The sequence below is a fragment of the Anthonomus grandis genome, chromosome 3 (genome assembly GCF_022605725.1).
Source record: "Anthonomus grandis grandis chromosome 3, icAntGran1.3, whole genome shotgun sequence".
NCBI lineage: Eukaryota > Metazoa > Arthropoda > Insecta > Coleoptera > Curculionidae > Anthonomus > Anthonomus grandis.
In genome coordinates, this window is record NC_065548.1 from 2,702,298 (window position 1) to 2,724,253 (window position 21,956).

Sequence of the window (21,956 nt, forward strand, 5' to 3'; positions counted from 1 at the left end):
ACCTACTCTTACTTTAACACTTTATCGAATGTCGAACGTCGAAAACACGTCCACACACTAAAAGTCGATCAACTGCTCTTTGTTGTGTTTACCGACAAGCGATGGAAAACAAATCGACATGTCGATTGACTAGTTTTGTTGATCGACGTCGTCGATTGCAACGTACACACTAAGTCGGCAACGTCGATAGACATAGTCGATCGACAGTGTCGACTCGGTGTGGACGCAGCTTAAGCCTGGAATTGTACTCAGTGTACTTTATCTTTTTTTCGGCATATATGAGAATTTTCTTTCCTGGTTTTGCCAGAGAAATTTTAATAGTTCTTATAGGATATTAAATATCCAGGTTTGACTTTAATTAAATGATACTTACTCAAAGCCAAAATTTAGTTGTTTTGGAGCAAAGGCGTCATTGAAGTGTTGGAAAAAACAAATGTTGGATACATAAACACTCATATATTGAGATAAGAATAGAATATCACGTTGTTTGCTTAACGCTTTTTTAAGTATTCATTTGAGGAAAAAACAAAAATGTTAAGATAATATCCACTTTTTGATTCATTTTATTGTATACCGATCCACTTAAAGTCACAACTATTATATAGTGAAAATTCAAAATAAGAAGCAATTTTTTATCTGAATTGCTTTATTTATCTAAAAAAGTATATAAGAGCTTTTGAATATTGAACTTTATTATCATTTCGGTTTGGTGCAGGTGACATACAACTATAGCGCCCAAGAATATGTTTTCCAAAGGTACGTATTTATTATTTTGTTAGCACATAGATTTCTTATTAAAATCATAAAATGCCTTTTTTTAGTGCTAACTGTAGCGCTAGCTATAGGACTGGTCAACAGTTTGACCTACACCGTTGACACTGAAAACGAGGCTCTATTTACCATTAATGACCGGTTTGTGAGTGCTGCCCTGGACACTGGCTTACTAGACTCCGTTAATTTATCGTAAGTAGTAAAAAACTCTTCCAGGCAAGTCAACTGTCATTTGTCACTCGCTGGAAATTGTCATTTGTCATTGTGATCAAGGTTTGTTCTCACAGCAGTAAGAAACAAGTTTTCGACAAATAAACATGCGCAATAGAGTAAAATGCGTTAGCACACTAATAATAGGGTAGAGTGCTTCAAGAGTGCGCACTTCAGGTTTAATCAGGTAAAAAATCCAAACGAATTGCGTTGAAAATATATATTTTTTTATTTATGACTGTTGATACTTAAACAACAAAATAAGGTGTAATTCGCAAACTAAACATGTCACATGTATGTTATCGGTCAGTTTAAATAAAACAACTAATTTCAGTAAAACTACTTTTATTACTGAAATCCGTAAAAAGCAAATTTAAACTGTATAAAAATATTGCCCGAAGCGAATTCAACAACCGACTGACTGACATCATCTTTTCTTAAAAATCTCCAGCCACAGTTGTTTATTTTACACATCAACCTTCAAAAGTGCCCATCTAGATATTTACAAACTAAAGCACTATAACTTAACTTATCAATCGTCGCCGACGATAACATTATCGAGGCGGCGAACGTGAAACTCATTTCTTAAAATAATAATAAGCAATAAATTATACAAGTCGGTACTATTAAATACGATATTTAGTACTATGAAATCTATTTTATTCTAACACGGCCATCCTGCAACTTGTGCGCCCTCGCACAAAACAAGCAAATCAAACATCTAACATTATACTTAATTTAAACCTATAAAAATAAATATCTTTGGTAACACTTATCTCTTGACATAAATCCTTAAGTAATTATTAATTAACATTTACGAAAGTATTACCTTCGAAAAACTTTAACTACTATTCAAGCTTCAAAGTTTTAGCTTGAAAACCATTTAAGGTTTAAATTCTTAATTTAGCAACCATTTGAGGTTCAAATTTTTAAATTATCAACCATTTGAGGTTCAAAGTTTTAAATTATCAACCATTTAAGGTTCTTACGGCTAATAATGTAATATAGAACTGAACGTCCTATATCTAGTCAACAATTAGATCAATTAGGATGTGTTACCGCCTTCGGGCCATTTTCTCAAATGTTCATGTGCTACTGTTTTCGTCACATTGCTTCTGTTATTTGCTCTTTTTAGCACATATCTCTCATTATTTAAGTAACTTAATTACTTCATATGGACCGTCAAATTTTGGTTTTAACTTTCCCCCAGAAACTTGTGTATTTTCAACCACCACTTTATCGCCAATTTGAAAAAGTTTTGCTGGTGATCTTTTCAGGTTAAACATAACCTCCTGTTGCCTTCTCTCTTTTTCTGATTGATTAGCCACTTCTGCTCTGATTTTAGAGATATCTTTGGTTTGTTTTTCTGGCACCCCATCCAAAATAACTTTTTCTCCTGGCAGACGGTCTTTCTTTCCAAACATTAATAAATTTGGAGTGATACCTGTACTTTTGCACTCAGTTTCATTTAATACTGCGTCAATTTGTGGAATTACTGTCCAACTGTTTCCTTTCTTATCATTTAGAACACTTCTCATTAAATTCAAGAGCGTTCGCATAACCCTCTCCACCTGTCCATTGCCTCTTGGCATGCCAGTGGCAATAAGGTGCAAATCTACATTGTTCTGGCCCAAAAAGTCTTTAAATTTATTAGAGACAAATGCTCTATCAGCAATAATTCTCTTAGGCTTTCCAATTTTCTGAAAGACCTTTCCCAAGGCTATAACAGTATATTCAGCTTTTTTATTTCTTACTGGACAAAAGGCTGAATACTTAGAAAAGGCATCGACTATCACCAAAATGTATGTGCATCTGTTGGACTCTACTAAAGGACCGGCATGGTCTATATGCCAGACTTCAAAATGGCCAGTTGGTTTTTCACCCATTTGGTACAACCCACTTTTTTTGCCAGTGTGACTTTTATTGAGGGTGCAGCTTTGACAATTTTTAATAAATTTCTTTAAAGTTTTTCCCATTCGAGGCCAATATAACTCTTGCCTTAGACGAGATAAGGATTTATCCCAGCCGATATGTGCAGCGTCATTATGGTAAATTTTCATTATTACTAACCTTGCCGATATGGGAACAAAGCATCGTAAAAGTCGGTAAAAATAGTGAAAGCGATTCCATACAAGTAGACTCTAAAATGTTCTACACCTTCAACGATGGCAAGCGTCTCCAAATCGTATGAGTGATACTTTGATTCTGTTTCTGTAGTTCTTCTACTAAAGTATGCCACCGGATAGACAGTTCCCTCGTAATTCTGCATTAAAGCGGCAGCAATTCCCAATGAACTTGCATCACTGTGAAGCTCCGTAGGCAGATCTGGATTAAATATCTTTAATATTGGCTGAGTCGTTAATTTTTTTATGATTTCTTTTCGAATATTCTCATGTACATCGGTCCACTCAAAAACAACATTTTTTCGTAAAAGCTGTGATATTGGGGCAGTCAATAAAGAAAATCCTTTGATAAATCTTCTAAAATATCCAGCCAGGCCCATAAACTGCCTGACTCCTTTAAGGTCTTTAGGAGGCTGCGTGCTCGCAAGAGCTTCAACTTTACGTGCACCTGGTTTAACAGCACCATTTCCCACTATTGTTCCCAAATATTCTGTTTCTTTTGCAAAAAATACACATTTCTCCCAGTTAAGAGAAAATCCAGCATTTGTAAGAGCTTCTATCACTTTTCTCAAATTAATAAGTCCTTCTTCAATGGTTTCAGATGATACCATGACGTCATCGAGATAAACTTGTGCGATATTATCTTTGAGGTTATGCAAAGCCTTATTAATTGCTCGTTGATAGCATGCTGGAGCATTTGCAAAACCAAACGGCATTCTACAATACTCATAGTGGCCATCTGGTGTCACAAAAGCGGTATATTTTCGTGAACTTTCTTCCACTTCAATTTGGTGAAATCCAGCTTTCATGTCTAAGGTAGTAAAATACCTTCCTTTACCCAAAGCATCTAACTGGTCGTGTAAATTAGGAAGTGGAAATCAGTCTTTTACTGCCTTTTGGTTAATGACTCGAAAATCACAATATAATCTGAGGGATCCATTCTTTTTCTGAACGAGTACAATTGGACTTGCATATGGTGACGTGCTTTCTCTTATTATTCCTTGTTCTAATAGATCTTCAATTATCTTTTTGACCTGGATCCGTTCAGCATAAGCCAAGCGACGAGGTCGAAAAACTACTGGGATATCGTCGGTTAATTTTATTTCTAATTTTCCTGTAGTAACCACCGAAGACGTCACTTTCCTGGCTTCTTCCAAAATATTATTTAAAACAAAGTTTTGTCGCTCGTCTAATCCTGACACCTTAATTTCATTAACTGGACATATCATAGCTTGAACACTGGTACTAAGACGAAGATCTATACCATGCTTTCGACGAATAATTTCTAATCCTGATCGACTTATAACATCCCAACCTATGAGAGCATCAACTTTAGGAATTGTAAAATCGGATACCACAAGAAAATCTATCTCAACTGTAGCTTCTTGAAGAGCGACTAATAAAACACATTTTCCCAAAATGGAAACAGTCTCGTTACCAAGCCCACAGAGTTTCACATTATGAGGCACCATATTCCCATTTACTTTTCGAACTACATATTCGTGTATGATTGACAAATCAGCCCCACTATCAACTAAATATGACAATGAATGTAATCTGGAACCAACTTGGATGGTGGCTTTTGGCATGATAGTGCATCTTTGTAAATTAACACATAAAACTTTGGGTTTTCCATTCTTTTTCCAGCAGTCGTTTTCGGTATGGCCTATTCTTTTACAAAAAGTGCATTCAGGAGCTGCTGAGTTACAATTTTCGTTCAATTTATTCCCAGCTTGTAGATGACGGCAATCCTCTTTTTTATGACCCGTTTTTCCGCAGTTATGACATTTTCGAGAAAATTCCCGCCGTCTTTGTTTAAAAGGAGGCAAATTATCATCAAACTTTCGATCTTTTGGGGCTTTCCGTTTCAATGATTCATGCTTTCTTAAAATTAACATTAACTCACCTAAATTTGAAGGATTTTGTACACGAACACTTTCGAAAATATAATTTGAGTTAATACCCTCGATTACAATAGAGAGAACTTTCTTTCAAGGTAAATCAGAATGAAAACGGTACAAATCTCTAATTTTAATTCTAGCGTATTCACTGTAAGTTTCAAACTGAGCAGCATTTATTTCATACGCTCTCTGAAATTTACTAGCCCAAGATTCATGATCGGGAAATGCAGTTAAAAAGTCTTCTTGAAACGAGTCTCCCTTACTACGTGCGTGATAAGGGAGCCCACGCATTATAAAACCGTCGGCCCTCACCGCGAAGCGCCTGTCCCGCTTTTACAATAGCTAAACAATCATTCACCCTGTATTTAAGTCTTATTCTGTTCACTTCATTTAACCACTCTTCAGCTGGATAATTGCTTTTATTCGGATCAAAGCGAGTAAAATTAAAATTCAAAGGTTCTCTTACCTCGGTACAAACGGTTACAGGTAAGGAAGGTGCACTACTTACAACCGGTGGTTCTGGTGGATTATTGGAGATTGACTTTAATATAGCCATCTCAGAAACCAAAGTCTGCAATGTCGCCTGCATACTAAGCAGCGTAGATCCCAGCAAACTATTTTCATTAGGCATTTTAGGCAAAAACACATTATACCAAGTAACCTCTCAAATCCTAATGAAATTAATAGTTATTTTACATCCTTTTTGCAATCCATATCAAATCCTTCAAATAATCAAATTTTATATTATAACACCCATATATTCAACCCAGAAATAAACTTCAAATTTTCTTTAGCTACAATAGATGAAATACACTCCGCTCTACATAACATCCGAACTAACGCTGTTGGTACAGATCAAATTAATGCAAAAATGCTAAAAATATGTAGCCCTTTAATAGATCATATAATTTTACACATTATTAACACGGCCATAGAGAAGAAACAAGTCCCAACAATCTGGAAAACTGCTCTGGGAATCCCACTACCAAAGAATAGTCAACCCTCCCATTTTTCTGAGTTAAGAATCATAAGTATTCTTCCCACCCTGTCAAAAATTTTTGAGCGAATCCTTTATAACCAAATATTCACTTATTTCACTGTTAATAAAATCCTGCCTGATAATCAATGTGGATTTCGAGAGAATTTTAGTACAGTATCTGCTTTAGCATCTGTGCTTGATGATATATTCAGGGCCTGCGATGAAGGCTACATAAATATTTTGGTACTTCTAGACTTCTCCAAGGCCTTTGATACTCTGGATCACCGTCTCCTATTAGCTAAGCTAAAATATTATGGGTTCGACGCGGACTCTGTTCAATTAATTAATTCATTTCTAAGCAAACGGTCGCAAAAGGTGGTCTATAACAATATTACGTCGAATGCATTGGATGTTCTGTCGGGTGTGCCACAAGGAGCTATTTTATCACCCCTTCTATTTATTATTTACACTATTGATATACTTCTCGCACCTAAATACTGTAAAACACAAGCATACGCGGATGACACACAAATCTATGTCTCTTTTGATTATAACAAATCGCAAGAAATGGTCGATAAAATAAACGCTGATCTTCAGGTAATTAAAGAATTATCTGCTGAACATAACCTAAACTTAAATTCTGACAAAACTAAACTATTATGTATTGGCAGCAAAATCAAAAGAAACTCTATTAAAAATAACTTAAAATTAAAAATAAATGATACTACATTAAAATTTGTATCCAGCGCAAAAAATCTTGGCTTAACTATCGACGAAGATCTCAGATTTAGTGCACACGTTCAGAATATAACAAGAAAAAGCTTCTGTGCGCTGAAATTATTATATAATAATCGGCACATTCTTAACTACTCGTTGAAAAAAAGTTTATGCGACACATTAGTACTCTCACATTTCAACTATGGTGACTTTATATACGGTCCATGTCTTACTGCTCTCGATAAACAAAAAATACAAAGGGTACAGAACGCATGCTGTCGATTGATATACGGAATTAGGAAGCATGACCATATTACTCATAAAATTGTAGAATCTAACTGGCTAAATATGGAAAGCCGTAGAAAACTACATCTTTCAAATTTTGTGCATAAGCTTCTCAATACCACTAACACCTCGAATACTCTTAAAAATAAATTTCTGCCAAGGACAAGCATGCATGGACAAAATATTAGAAACAAAAACAAATTCTCCATCCCGTTACATAAAACATCTATGTATAAAAGATCCTTTTCATATAATGCAATCACCTTATATAATTCCATACCTGATAATTTTAAAATATTTAATATTAACAAATTTAAATACAAAATGCGTTTGTTTTTATTTAATCAACAAATTCGCCATGAATAAGAAAGGATTTTTTTCTTTCTTTCTTACTAAAGACAAAAAGACACCTAAAATGAGCATGTTAAGGCAATACTTAATAAAAAAAATAAAGGGGTAAATTAAAAAAAATGGGAGAATAACCAGGAAAAGTGTATCAGACTTGTGTAATAAACCAACCTTATAATATATTTGAAGAATTTATAAACAGGTATTGGCATTGTATGCTGAACTGGACTAGGCTTTGAAATTATTTCAAAATATAACTATCTACTTTTTAAAGAAAATCTCTACCTGCTACTGGATAAAGCTATATTACGGTCTTTTGTATCGCACAGTTTGTCGTTGTGTATAATAATTCTTTAAGTAACTTTTCTTTTCTTTCTACAGTATGTGCGTACATTTAAAGAGCTATTCGCTAATAAGTTGCATGATATTGTTTTATTTTCACTTCAAAGGGATTAGGTAGGTTAAGTAAGAGTAGCCACATGGCTAGACTTCGCCTCTCTTATAGAAATGTATGTATAATTATCACAACTGTAAACTATTTGTTTGTTAAATAAAAGACGTTTATTATTATTTGCACTGAACCACTGACACTAGGTACTCCATCACTATTAGGTTCAGTCACTTGTGAATTATGTCCTTCGCCCGTGGACATTTTTACGAAACGCACTCACAACTAAAGAAAACTTTTAATTTTAAATGCCCCTTTTTTTTTTTAAACACTTTCTGTTCCCGTTAAAAACCAGGTAACAGGCAGAAAAAAAAAATGTCACTGGCCAGCTTTTATTTGAGCACTAGGTAAATCCCACTTCTGATGTTATCGGTCAGTTTAAATAAAACAACTAATTTCAGTAAAACTACTTTTATTACTGAAATCCGTAAAAAGCAAATTAAAACTGTATAAAAATATTGCCCGAAGCGAATTCAACAACCGACTGACTGACATCATATTTTCTTAAAAACCTCCAGCCACAGTTGTTTATTTTACACATCAACCTTCAAAAGTGCCCATCTAGATATTTACATATAACATTATCGAGGCGGCGAACGTGAAACTCATTTCTTAAAATAATAATAAGCAATAAATTATACAAGTCGGTACCATTAAATACGATATTTAGTACTATGAAATCTATTTTATTCTAACATGTATAAGATCCAGAACCCTCCTAGGCACTGCATTTTTCATGCCACCATTCAGCACACAATATGCACTCAATCCAGTCTTTGACGCCGTGATGTTACGGAATTACGCTGTTACGATGTACCGTTCAGACATATTACGCGAACATGATACGATCGTGTTTTATGTGTGTACGCGGCTTTAGAAATTTGCCGTGAGAACAAACCTAGGGACGTATGTTAAGGGTGCATTCGCACGGCGCATTGTTTATTCAATTTCCGTTTGTAGGAACCCGCGTTTGGTTCAACTGGCCAAACACTTAACGGACACGGCCCCGATGTACTTGCGAATCGGCGGTACCCCGGCCGATACCGTTTACTTTCAAGATGACACCGTAGAAGGTTCCGGTCCTGGACCTGTAGGGGACAGCCTTGTGATAAAAGGTAACTCAGGTTATAATTTGTAAATTTTTTTTGCAGCAACATTGTGTGCTTTTTCAGGATCTTTTTTTGAGGAACTGGTCGAGTTCACGCGCAAAGCCAACTTAAGGCTCCTGTTTGACTTGAACTCTTTGCTAAGAAACTCGGATGGTTCGTGGGACTCTTCTAATGCCGAAGTGCTGATTGCTTTTGCTCAAAAATTAAACGTCAGTCTCGATTGGGAGCTTGGAAATGGTATGTACATACTGCGATAGTTACTCAATCATTTCCCGGGGATCATTATATGTGTTTTAGAACCTGACCTGTACCAGGCTATATATAAGAAATACGTCACGGCACAACAACTGGGCGCGGACTATAAGAATTTACGAGAAATTTTAAACAAATATGATCTGTACAAGAATTCCCCTTTGGTTGGTCCCAGTATGTTCGATGTCGGTTCTAATAAAGGAACCGAGGATTATTTGACGAATTTCTTGAATGTTGCAACTGAGGCTGTACAGGCTGTTACGTGGCACCAGTAAGTGTATAGATTAATAATTATAATGTGAAGTTTCGGTATGGTCTTAAAAAGCCGACCGGGTTTTTTATCCGTAAATCCTTCCTCAGGAATTGCTTTATATAGTTCTAAAGGAAATGTGGAAATATTTTTGGCCAAAACTTTGACTCCTGGAAAAAAAAAAATCTTGAGAGAGAGAAATATAGAGCCTTATTCCAGGCATTTGGATGTGTTAAAATTTGAATGAGAGAGAGAGTAATATGGAAGATAATTCCAGGTATTTGCTTAGGTCAAAATACTCCCAGATCCTCTTATAGGACCATAATCGGGAGCATAAATCATCAGGACCATAATCAAAAGAGGCCAAGAAGAATTGCAAAGTGTGACTTGAAGAATCAAGGAATGAGTTCAACTGCCTGCAATAACCACAACTTTGACCCTGCCTCTAGCTCAGAGAGGTACAAAAATCGTTCATAATTGAACGGTTTTTGAAATTAAACTGCAGATTGTGAACTAAATATTTTTATTAATAAGTGAACATTTTTGAGCATAATTTAGGAACCACTGAACCTATTTTCAAATTTTTTTTACAGTAATATATAGAATACACCAAGGAACGATTTAAGGGTAAAAACGCAAGTCTGAGTTAAGTATTTCGGTAGTAAGGATAGTTTTGGTTGGGGCATTTTTTGTGGCCAATTTTCTCAACAAAAATTCACTATTCTTGTGTTGAAATATTTTTAGTTATAAAAAGAGCATTTCTTTGCAAATATTTTTATAGGAGAACGTCTTTTGTACCTCAAAGACTCTCTAAGTTAGAGGCTGATGATATAAACAGCTGTTATTCATATGTAGTATTTTGGAAAACAATGATTTTTGAAATCAATTTCTTCCTGGTTAGTTGTGTGGGGTGGGTGAGGGGGGGCAAGGGTGAAGTTAATGAAAAACGTTTTTTTTTGGCAGTAAATAATTACCTGAGAAAAAAAAACTTCAATGAAAAAATATGTGTTTATACTATCGTGTGTTGCTTGGGTAGTAAGAGCAATTTTTGTTAAGGCATTTTTTTTTCTTAGCAAAATTTTACTATTTTTGAGTTGGAATATTTGGAAAAGAGTTTTAGTAGTAGAAAGATCATTTCTTTCCCAATATTTTCATATGAGAACGTTTATCATACCTCACAAACCCTCTGAATTAGAGGCACTTTTGTAAACCAAGGTCCAAGACTCCAAATTTTAACCTCTCGTTAAATATAGTCGTAAAATCATATTGCAACATTGATAACCATTATAAAGGACATCACTTAGAGGGTCACCGAAGTGATTCCCTGAAGATTGTAAAAACGCCGCAATGGATTTCCATTAACCATCACCAGATGGCGAAAATATTAATAAAAACAAATGAATATGTATGGAAGAGTCTTTCAACCCGCAAAAATCACGTACGAATACCATGATTGAAAGAACATAAATCAACATAAGAATCTATTGCTTAATCTGGCTGTAACGCATAATTGCCTTAACTACCTAATGCTTATGCTAGAATCGTGCTTCCCTCAGGAACTTCTCAATATTACCGTGAAAAATTATGAAAATACTTAAAGCGGTTCTAAAATCCTGAGGTTGTAATTTATGCTTGAAAACCTCAAATTTGAAGGTTCTTGGACCTTGCCTGACAAAATTGCTTCTAGCTCAGAGAGTTTTTGAGGTACAAAAATCGTTCATATATGAAAGGATTGACTAAGAAACGGTCTTTCTTTGGCCAAAATCCTGCTAAAATTTTACCGATAAATGCAAACCTCCCTTGAAATCCTTTATTCTCATTATACAGTGACCGCCTAAAGTTCCGCATAAATTCGATAAAAATTGGAGACATGATTTTTTGAGAAAACGCTCGGACCCGTCGATTTTTATTTTAAGTTGCGCATTATTTCACATACATTTTTGTATACAGGGTGGAACAAAAAAAAAAGGTATGACGTCAACGGTCATTTTTTTAAATGGAATGCTATATTTTTTATTGCATTTATGAAATATAAGTAGGCGAAATTCCAAGCAAGTTTCGTATAACACACCTTATCTCAAAACTCAACTGTTTCAGAAATATTTACATTTAACCAACAAGAAAGCAAGTAAGTACGTCTATTTACAAATTAAGATAAACTGTGAAAACTCTTATAAATGTATCAAGTGTTCAAACTGATCCCCATTTACTTCTTGGCAGAAAGCAAGACGGTTTACAAACTCATGTAAAACACTATCAATTATTTCGGATGATATACGTCTAATTTCATCTAATTCTATTTTTCAAATCTTCTACGTTGTTTGGCTTCTCAATATAAACTTTACTTTTCAGGTACCCCCATAGAAAATAGTCGCAGGGATTTAGTGGCCGGCCACTCTATTGGCCCTCTTCGTCCTATTCCTTCTTTTCAGAGAAGTTTTTAGTTTCAGAATATTAGATAATTAATCACTTATTCTAAGAATATGATTTATCTAAAAGTTACTTTCAGGTACTTGAGCCTTTTAATTAATTAATTAGTTATTCCAGGCTCTTGGTGTAAGTCAGAAACTTTTCCAGGCACGTGGGTCACTTAGTTCAAGAATTATTTGAAATAGTAAGTCACTTATTATAGAAATTTAGGTTAGTTAGAAATTATTTCCAGACACTTGAGCTTTTTAATTAATTAAGTATTTATTCCAGGCTCTTGACTCGCTCAGAAGCTTTTTCAAGCACTTAGTACAAGAATTTCCAATAAGTCATTTATTCTAAAAAATTGAGTAGAATTTACTTCCAAGCACTTAGGATTTTTAATTATTTATTCCAGACTCTTCAATCATTCAGAAGCTTTTCCAGGTACTTAAATTAGTTTAAAAATGTGAAATTTTAATGTTTGTATAACGAAATATGGCCTTATCAAAGTACATTAAACTTAAGAAATTTGTTATTTACAAACCCGTTTTGCATATAAATGACATCCCCAGGAATATTCCTACATGTTTCCAGTGGCACTCAATAGTGTGCGTTTGAAATTGAAGTTTTGTGTATTGAAACATGAATCTTTAAAAGGACTGAAATTCATCTTTAGGAATCTTCCTTAATACTTTTTAAAAATTTGTGATCAAATTCCAAACAGTTTTTCACTGGCGCTCAATAAAATGCATTTGAAAAGAACGACGTAGTAACCCGTTTTGTATTTAAAATTCATCCTCAAGAATCTTTCTTTATAATTCTTAAAAAATTGTGGAAATATTCCGAGCAGTTCTCCGGTGGTACTCAAACGTATGGACGAAATAAAGTTCGTCCTATTCTTCTTCCTGGGAACACTGTCTGGTCTTGTTGTCCTGTTAAGTTTTGTTTTTTACTTTATTTTCCACGATACCAGCCCAAACATTAATAGATTTACGGTACTGTGTATGAGCCTCAGTTGCCCAGTGTGGATTTGACACTGACCAGTATCGACAATTTTGCCAATTTACAACACCGTTTAAACAAAAAGTCGCTTCATCCGAAAACAAAACTCGTAACACAAACTGACGGTTATTATTGCAAATGTTCATCATTTGCTCGCAAAATTGGTTTCTTCGATCAGGATCGTCCTCATTTAATTCGTGTATTAGTCTAATTTTATAAGGGTGGTATTCATCAACTGAAATTTGTGAAGTTGCATTGTTTGGATTTTCTTCGACGGAGAGCAGAACGTTTAATTTTGTTTCTTCAGAAATTTTTGGACGGCCCGATCTTGGCAAATCCCTAACATGACCTGAAGTTATGAATTTGTGCTAATAGAGCTACTAACTGTTGACTGAGAAATAGGATGGTTTGGGTATTTGGCATTAAACAGTTCACTTACTTTTTTTGCGTGCGCACTCGATACCCGTACCCTAGCATCATCAAAATTTCAATTCCGTTAAATTAGCCATAATTTATTCTGATAAAAACTATTAATTTTCGAACTGACACTGACATTCGAAAATGGAGATTCTTCTTTACAAGTGCAACCATGGAAATAGAAACAATTGGCAGTACTTATAACATTATTTTTATCCTCGATCTTACCTTCATTTGTAAATGGACGTACTTATTTATTTTCTTGTTATTTAAATGTAAATATTTGGGAAACAGTTGAGTTTTGACATAAGGTGTGTTATACGAAACTTGCTTGGAATTTCGCCAATATTTCATAAATGCAATCAAAAATATAGCAATCCATTTAAAAAAAAATGACCGATGACGTCATATCTTTTTTTTTTGTTCCACACCTTGTATACAAAAATTTATGTGAAATAATGCGCAACTTAAAATAAAAATCAACGGGTCCGAGCGTTTTCTCAAAAAATCACGTCTCTAATTTTATGCATCGAATTTATGCGGAACTTTAGGCGGTCACTGTATAAACGCTGCCTCTTTTTCAGGTATTACTTCAATGGCCAAGTGGCCACAGTTGACCTGTTCCTAAACCCATCCACATTCAACTATTTAGAGCAAAGAACGAAAGTCGTCACGAGCATCGTGGGCAATCGTAATAAAGTGTGGCTAGGTAAGTACGGTGGGTACCTTAAGGGTGACCCATCAGTTGCAATTAAAGGTTTTTTTTTCCAGGTGAAACTTCTTCTTGCTACAACAGAGGCGCTCCCAATTTATCCGATAGGTTCCTCGCCTCATTCTTGTGGTTGGACAAGTTAGGACTGGGGGCGCAATTGGGACTTGACTTAATTGTCAGGCAAACTATTTGGGGCTATTATTATCCGTTGATTAGCGAGGATTACAATCCAAATCCGGTAAGTTTGACTTAATGTTGTTTTGATCCTCCTTTTGTATAAATATAAATGACTTTGTCGCCGCGATTTTCATGATTTTCGGGCGTCATTTTATCGGGTTCTAGGTATGTGACGTAATTTTTTTGATATTCCGGGGATTTTAGATTCTTTTCAGTTTTTGTCGTTTTCCAGAAGTCTTATTCCAGGCATTTAATTTTTTAGGGATTTACATTAATTAACGAACTGTCGCCGTTTTCGAGAAACTGGAAATTATTTTTCATTGCTCAATTGTTATGCCATTTACACGTAGAAAAAAACTTAAGTCATGAACTGCCCTTGAATCTGTCATAGAAAGTGAAAATCATTTTTTATATTTTTTAGACATTATTGGTGGTACCTTTGTTCTTAGTCCAAGCATTTAATTTTTTTTAAAAGCAATTTTTGTTTCAGGGTTTCGGGATTCATTTTTTTTTATTTGACGTCATTTGTATGTTTTCCAGTAAATGGAAATAATTTTTCTTTCTAGGCATTTAAAATAATTTGCCGCGTTTTCCAGGCATTTCATTTTCCAAGGGATTGAAATAATTTTTTCGCCTTTTCCAGGATTTTTCGACATCTTTTAGGAATTATTCTAGGCATTTAATTTCCCTTTACAGTAATTTTTATTCCGGGCTTCTTGTAAGAATGTTTTATGCCTTTCAGGCATTTGACATCATTTTTATGTTGTTCAGGACTTGGAAATAATTTTCCGTTTAATCTCTTAGAACATTGAAAGGCTATAATTAGCATTGCCGTGGAACTAGGAGCAGTTTGTTTGCTTGCAACATCCCTGATGCCAAATCTTTATGTAGTAATGGCCAAAAAAAACACACTTTATAATATCATAAATATTTTACAGTTATACTTATTTTCATATGCCTCTTTAATAAAATATGATGAGATTCCCTATACAGAAGTCAACATTCAAAGTTAAATGAATGTAGATAACGTCCCTATATTAGAGAAAAAGGCCACAACATCGCAACGCCGCTTGATCGCATTGTTGATTCCACCGACACCAGTGACGTCGTAAAAAAATATTTACCTGATAAATATTAATTATTAATAGATTATGCTTTAAATTATAAATAATATTACCGTTTATGAATATTACTTTTTATACGTTTTTTTAACGTACTTCATTAGAGTAAAGGTACTTATCTAATAAAATTAAATATTTTATAATTTTTATAGATTTCTTAATAGGTTTTTATTATTCACGTTTGTGACGACGGTTGTCCCTTAATATTATGTTATGACAATATCGGTATTTACTTGTGAAAAGTTCGGCTTAAATTGCCTTTTTCCCATGGTCCGGCTTAAGTTTTTAATATCGTAACAGTTCACAAATACACCGAAATTACAATTATTCCAGGCATTTGAGGCTTATTTATTTAAGAGGCAATATTGGGGCATTGAGATGATCAACTCCCTGGAATAAATACACAAAATTATTCCAGGCATTTAAGGTTCATTTGATTTTTAACATGAATGTCAGAGAATGTCTAGTTAATCAACTCCCTGGAATAAATACACAATTATTCCAGGCAACTGAGGCTTATTTATTTAAGAGGCAATATTGGGGCATTGAGGTGATCAACTCCCTGGAATAACTACACAATTATTCCAGGCAACTGAGGCTCATTTATTTAAGAGGCAATATTGGGGCATTGAAATGATCAACTCCCTGGAATAAATACACAAAATTATTCCAGGCATTTGAGGTTCATTTGATTTTTTAACGGGAATGTCAGACATTCTAGGTGATCAACTCCCTGGAATAAATACACAATTATTCCAGACAACTCAGGCTCATTTATTTAAGAGGCAATATTGGGGCATTGAAATGATCAACTCCCTGGAATAAATACACAAAATTATTCCAGGCATTTGAGGTTCATTTGATTTTTTAACGGGAATGTCAGACATTCTAGGTGATCAACTCCCTGGAATAAATACACAATTATTCCAGACAACTCAGGCTCATTTATTTAAGAGGCAATATTGGGGCATTGAAATGATCAACTCCCTGGAATAAATACACAAAATTATTCCAGGCATTTGAGGTTCATTTGATTTTTTAACGGGAATGTCAGAGAATGTCTAGTTGATCAACTCCCTGGAATAAATACACAATTATTCCAGGCATCTGAGGCTCATTTATCTAACAGGCAATATTGGGGCATTGAAATGATCAACTCCCTGGAATAAATACACAAAATTATTCCAGGCATTTGAGGTTCTTTTGATTTTTTAACGGGAATGTCAGAGATTCTAGGTGATCAACTCCCTGGAATAAATACACAAAATTATTCCAGGCATTTGAGGTTCATTTGATTTTTAACGGGAATGTCAGAGAATGTCTAGTTGATCAACTCCCTGGAATAAATACACAATTATTCCAGGCAACTGAGGCTTATTTATTTAAGAGGCAATATTGGGGCATTGAGGTGATCAACTCCCTGGAATAAATACACAATTATTTTAGGCAACTGAGGCTTATTTATTTAAGAGGCAATATTGGGGCATTGAGGTGATCAACTCCCTGGAATAAATATACAAAATTATTCCAGGCATTTGAGGTTCATTTGATTTTTTAACGGGAATGTCAGGGAATCTAGGTGATCAACTCAACTCCCTGGAATAAATACACAATTATTCCAGACAACTGAGGCTCATTTATTTAAGAGGCAATATTGGGGCATTGAGATGATCAACTCCCTGGAATAAATACACAAAATTATTCCAGGCATTTGAGGTTCATTTGATTTTTTAACGGGAATGTCAGATATTCTAGGTGATCAACTCCCTGGAATAAATACACAAAATTATTCCAGGCATTTGAGGTTCATTTGATTTTTTAACGGGAATGTCAGAGATTCTAGGTGATCAACTCCCTGGAATAAATACACAATTATTCCAGGCATTCCAGGTTCATTTGATTTTTTAACGGGAATGTCAGAGAATGTGTAGTTGATCAACTCCCTGGAATAAATACACAATTATTCCAGGCAACTGAGGCTTATTTATTTAAGAGGCAATATTGGGGCATTGAGATGATCAACTCCCTGGAATAAATATACAAAATTATTCCAGGCATTTGAGGTTCATTTGATTTTTTAACGGGAATGTCAGAGAATGTCTAGTTGATCAATTCCCTGGAATAAATACACAATTATTTTAGGCAACTGAGGCTTATTTATTTAAGAGGCAATATTGGGGCATTGAGGTGATCAACTCCCTGGAATAAATACACAAAATTATTCCAGGCATTTGAGGTACATTTGATTTTTTAACGAGAATGTCAGGGAATCTAGGTGATCAACTCAACTCCCTGGAATAAATACACAATTATTCCAGGCATTTGAGGTTCATTTGATTTTTTAACGGGAATGTCAGAGATTCTAGGTGATAAACTCCCTGGAATAAATACACAATTATTTTAGGCAACTGAGGCTTATTTATTTAAGAGGCAATATTGGGGCATTGAGGTGATCAACTCCCTGGAATAAATACACAAAATTATTCCAGGCATTTGAGGTTCATTTGATTTTTTAACGGGAATGTCAGAGATTCTAGGTGATAAACTCCCTGGAATAAATACACAATTATTTTAGTCAACTGAGGCTTATTTATTTAAGAGGTAATATTGGGGCATTGAGGTGATCAACTCCCTGGAATAAATACACAAAATTATTCCAGGCATTTGAGGTTCTTTTGATTTTTTAACGGGAATGTCAGAGATTCTAGGTGATCAACTCCCTGGAATAAATACACAAAATTATTCCAGGCATTTGAGGTTCATTTGATTTTTTAACGGGAATGTCAGGGAATCTAGGTGATCAACTCCCTGGAATAAATACACAATTATTCCAGGCATTTGAGGTTCATTTGATTTTTTAACGGGAATGTCAGAGATTCTAGGTGATAAACTCCCTGGAATAAATACACAATTATTTTAGGCAACTGAGGCTTATTTATTTAAGAGGCAATATTGGGGTATTGAGGTGATCAACTCCCTGGAATAAATACACAAAATTATTCCAGGCATTTGAGGTTCATTTGATTTTTTAACGGGAATGTCAGGGAATCTAGGTGATCAACTCAACTCCCTGGAATAAATACACAATTATTCCAGGCGTTCGAGGTTCATTTGATTTTTTAACGGGAATGTCAGAGAATGTCTAGTTGATCAACTCCGTGGAATAAATACACAATTATTTTAGGCAACTGAGGCTCATTTATTTAAGAGGCAATATTGGGGCATTGAAATGATCAACTCCCTGGAATAAATACACAAAATTATTCCAGGCATTTGAGGTTCATTTGATTTTTTAACGGGAATGTCAGAGATTCTAGGTGATTAACTCCCTGGAATAAATACACAAAATTATTCTAGGCATTTGAGACTCATTTATTTAAGAGGCAATATTGGAGCATTGAGGTGATGAACTGCCTAGAATAAAAACACAATTATTCCAGGCATTAATAATTGCCAATAAATGCTAATAAATTTGTTGGAGTTCTATGATCCCTTACACAGGTCAATAAAAGTAGTACCAAGATACATACCCAAATAAAATAAGATTGAGTATAATAATAAGGACTAGGACAGCGGATTATAAAATTAATTTAATTCCACACTAAGTGGTTTCTCTTTAAGAGTTAAAGCATGTATATTAAAAATATCTATATCACAGAGTTGAATCACTTTATTGCACTTAGCATGATTTTAAGGGGTGATAGAGTAGCCAAATTCACATTAAATAATTTAGTGTTTGTAGGTCTAAGGGGACATTAAAATCTATTCTATTAATTAAATTCAGATTACTATATTTTTTGTTGTTAACTATATCATAAATAAAAATAACAGACTGAACATCTCTCTTTTGACTTAAAGATACTATGTTGAAATTAGTCAACGTACTTATGTAAGACACCATATATGGATACATATTATATTGTTTTACATAAAGATACCTTAAAAATTGCTTCAGAATTTTTTCAATGTTGTTACAATGAACCGTCCCTTGAGGTGACCATATTATAGCTGCATACTCAAGGTGAGGTCGACCTATTGCATTGAACAGTCTAATTACAGTATCTATTTTATACCTCTTCGAGTTTCTAATAACAAAACCTAGTGTCCTTAATGCTTTTTTGATAATAATATCCTGGTGCTTATTAAATTTTAGGTTTCTATCTGAATTGTTATCATTTGTAACCTCGGAGCATTCGTTAGTGCATAAAACAAGATTATCATTGACAATCTCAACTTCTCTGCCAAAATGAGCACGGCAACTTTTCTGAAGAATATTATGGCATTGGATACAAACCCAATTGTTTTAAGATTTATTTTTACAGCATTTGAATGAAAGCGCCATTTTTCAATTATACAGGGTGTCATTGAAATGGTGTAAAAAAATTCGGGGGGTGATAGTACTCCTAAAAATTTTAAAAAAAGTTCCTATAACTATAGGGCGGAAAATGCATATTAAGGGAGTTAGGGGCACTGAAAGGGTAAATTTAAAAAACGGTTTTTTGAAATTGTAGGCTTAAAAAACGAGATAAAATTTCGAAAAAAAATCCTCTGCCATAAATTTTGACCCAAAATCAAATGGTGATACTGAAAAATAATTTGGAAAATCGGAAAGGGTAGTTTTTGCAAGGGCAGGGGGTTAATTCGTGAATAACTTTTTTTAGGTTATTTTCTTCGCAACGTGGGTTCATTTTTTAAAAACTACATACTTTTTCCTACAAAAAAGGTACTCTTGTTGCACATCGCCCAGAACGATGGTTTTCGAGAAAATTGAAGGCAAAAAGTTTGCTCCGATGGGCTGCTAACTGGTTAAACAACATAAACTTATGAAAGTTATGGGGTTTCAAAAGTAAACAAGTAGTTATTAAATAATTAATTGAAAAATCTAAATTTCATGATTTTTAAAACATCGTATTGCTTTAAAAAAACGAAATAAACGAATTACCAAAATTCCTTATTAAATGCATACTTATTTGATTCATTAGCCTAGTTTCCCCCGCGAGTACCAAATATTCAGTACGCGGACTAAAACCTCTACATATTCTCAAACCTATTAAGTCACAATTTGGAATAATTTACGTGTAAACTTGTCAACTCGCGCACGTTGAGTTTGAGAATAGGGGATTGGGTCCGCGTATTGAATATTTGGTACTCGCGGTGTAAACTAGGCTAATGAATCAAATAAGTATGCATTTAATAAGGAATTTTGGTAATTGGTTTATTTCGTTTTTTAAAGCAATACGATGTTTTAAAAATCATGAAATTTAGATTTTTCAATTAATTATTTAATAACTACTTGTTTACTTTTGAAACCCCATAACTTTCATAAGTTTATGTTGTTTAACCAGTTAGCAGCCCATCAGAGCAAACTTTTTGCCTTCAATTTTCTCGAAAACCATCGTTCTGGGCGATGTGCAACAAGAGTACCTTTTTTGTAGGAAAAAGTATGTAGTTTTTAAAAAATGAACCCACGTTGCGAAGAAAATAACCTAAAAAAAGTTATTCACGAATTAACCCCCTACCCTTGCAAAAACTACCCTTTCCGATTTTCCAAATTATTTTTCAGTATCACCATTTGATTTTGGGTCAAAATTTATGGCAGAGGATTTTTTTTCGAAATTTTATCTCGTTTTTTAAGCCTACAATTTCAAAAAACCGTTTTTTAAATTTACCCTTTCAGTGCCCCTAACTCCCTTAATATGCATTTTCCACCCTATAGTTATAGGAACTTTTTTTCAAATTTTTAGGAGTACTATCACCCCCCGAATTTTTTTACACCATTTCAATGACACCCTGTATATATTTGTTAACTGACTAGACTAATTGCACCTACATTAATATCCTAAATAAACACGAGATTCGGTAACAAGTTTTCGAGAAAATAGTATCCAGGGAAGTGATCGTTCGAGAAATTGATTCTATGGGAAATGACGAGTTCGATAAAACGATTGTTCGGAAAAAATAACATTCAGGAAAATGACAATTCGGGAATCGGAATTCGGCATTTCCCTAATTCGCTACTACACCCCCTAAACTTGATTTTAATGTTGGTTCTTTGCTTTTTTTCAGGACTGGTGGGTGTCACTTTTGTACAAAAAACTAGTGGGCCCCAAAGTGGTTTCCGTGACCCACGACGGAGATGAACTGAGGAACGTACGCTTATACGCGCATTGTGCGCGCGACAGTGATTTGTGGGGCCAATCAGCTGTCGTTGGTAAAAACCTGTTTTCAGTTAAATTTCACGTTTTTTGCTAAGTTTATTCGACTTTTCAGTTTTTGGAGTGAACATTGCCGATTCCGAACAAGATTTCTCATTAAATCTCTCCAGCGATGATAAAGTTTACGAGTACGAACTGACTGCCGACGAACTCTTATCCCAGTAAGTACAAAAATTACCGTAAATCCTAAAATGTTTCGATACGAACCTGTTTTTTTAGGTCTGTAAAGTTGAACGGCGAAACTCTCAACTTAAACGACGACGGAGAGTTGCCGGAAATTAACGCGGCAACGTCGACGGTTACCGAAAAGTACTCTATGCCCGCGCACTCTATTAAGTTCTGGGTGTTCCCCAATTCTAATGTGCAAGCTTGCCAATGATTAATTTTAAGAGTAATGTAAATAAATAATTTTATTTTTGACTGTTTATTTATGTATCCCTTTATATCCATGTGAGTTATTTCTTATTGTGACACTTAAGACTTGTCAAACTTTTAGAGATAAGACTTTTT

The 21,956-nt window shown here is 34.4% G+C and overlaps 2 protein-coding genes across 2 annotated transcripts in view; both read left to right on the forward strand.

The window, feature by feature from the left end:
• The window catches only part of LOC126734177 (retinol dehydrogenase 11-like), a 39,511-nt gene that overhangs the window by 17,288 nt on the left and 267 nt on the right, over positions 1-21,956 (forward strand). The window lies entirely within an intron of this gene.
• On the forward strand, positions 588-21,866 carry LOC126734175 (heparanase-like). The gene is made up of 10 exons (XM_050437716.1): positions 588-756; positions 822-963; positions 8,743-8,897; positions 8,955-9,128; positions 9,189-9,414; positions 13,806-13,930; positions 13,993-14,171; positions 21,298-21,442; positions 21,502-21,607; positions 21,666-21,866. The coding sequence occupies exons 1-10, from the start codon at positions 744-746 to the stop codon at positions 21,823-21,825; spliced, it is 1,425 nt and encodes a 474-aa protein (XP_050293673.1). The 5' UTR covers positions 588-743; the 3' UTR covers positions 21,826-21,866.

What these genes read in the sequence shown, in the direction of transcription:
- LOC126734175 (XM_050437716.1), top strand. An exon ending in CGATTGGGAGCTTGGAAATG is followed by an intron (nt 9,129 to 9,188) that starts GTATGTACATAC and finishes TATGTGTTTTAG; the next exon opens with AACCTGACCTGTACCAGGCT. An exon ending in AGGATTACAATCCAAATCCG is followed by an intron (nt 14,172 to 21,297) that starts GTAAGTTTGACT and finishes GCTTTTTTTCAG; the next exon opens with GACTGGTGGGTGTCACTTTT.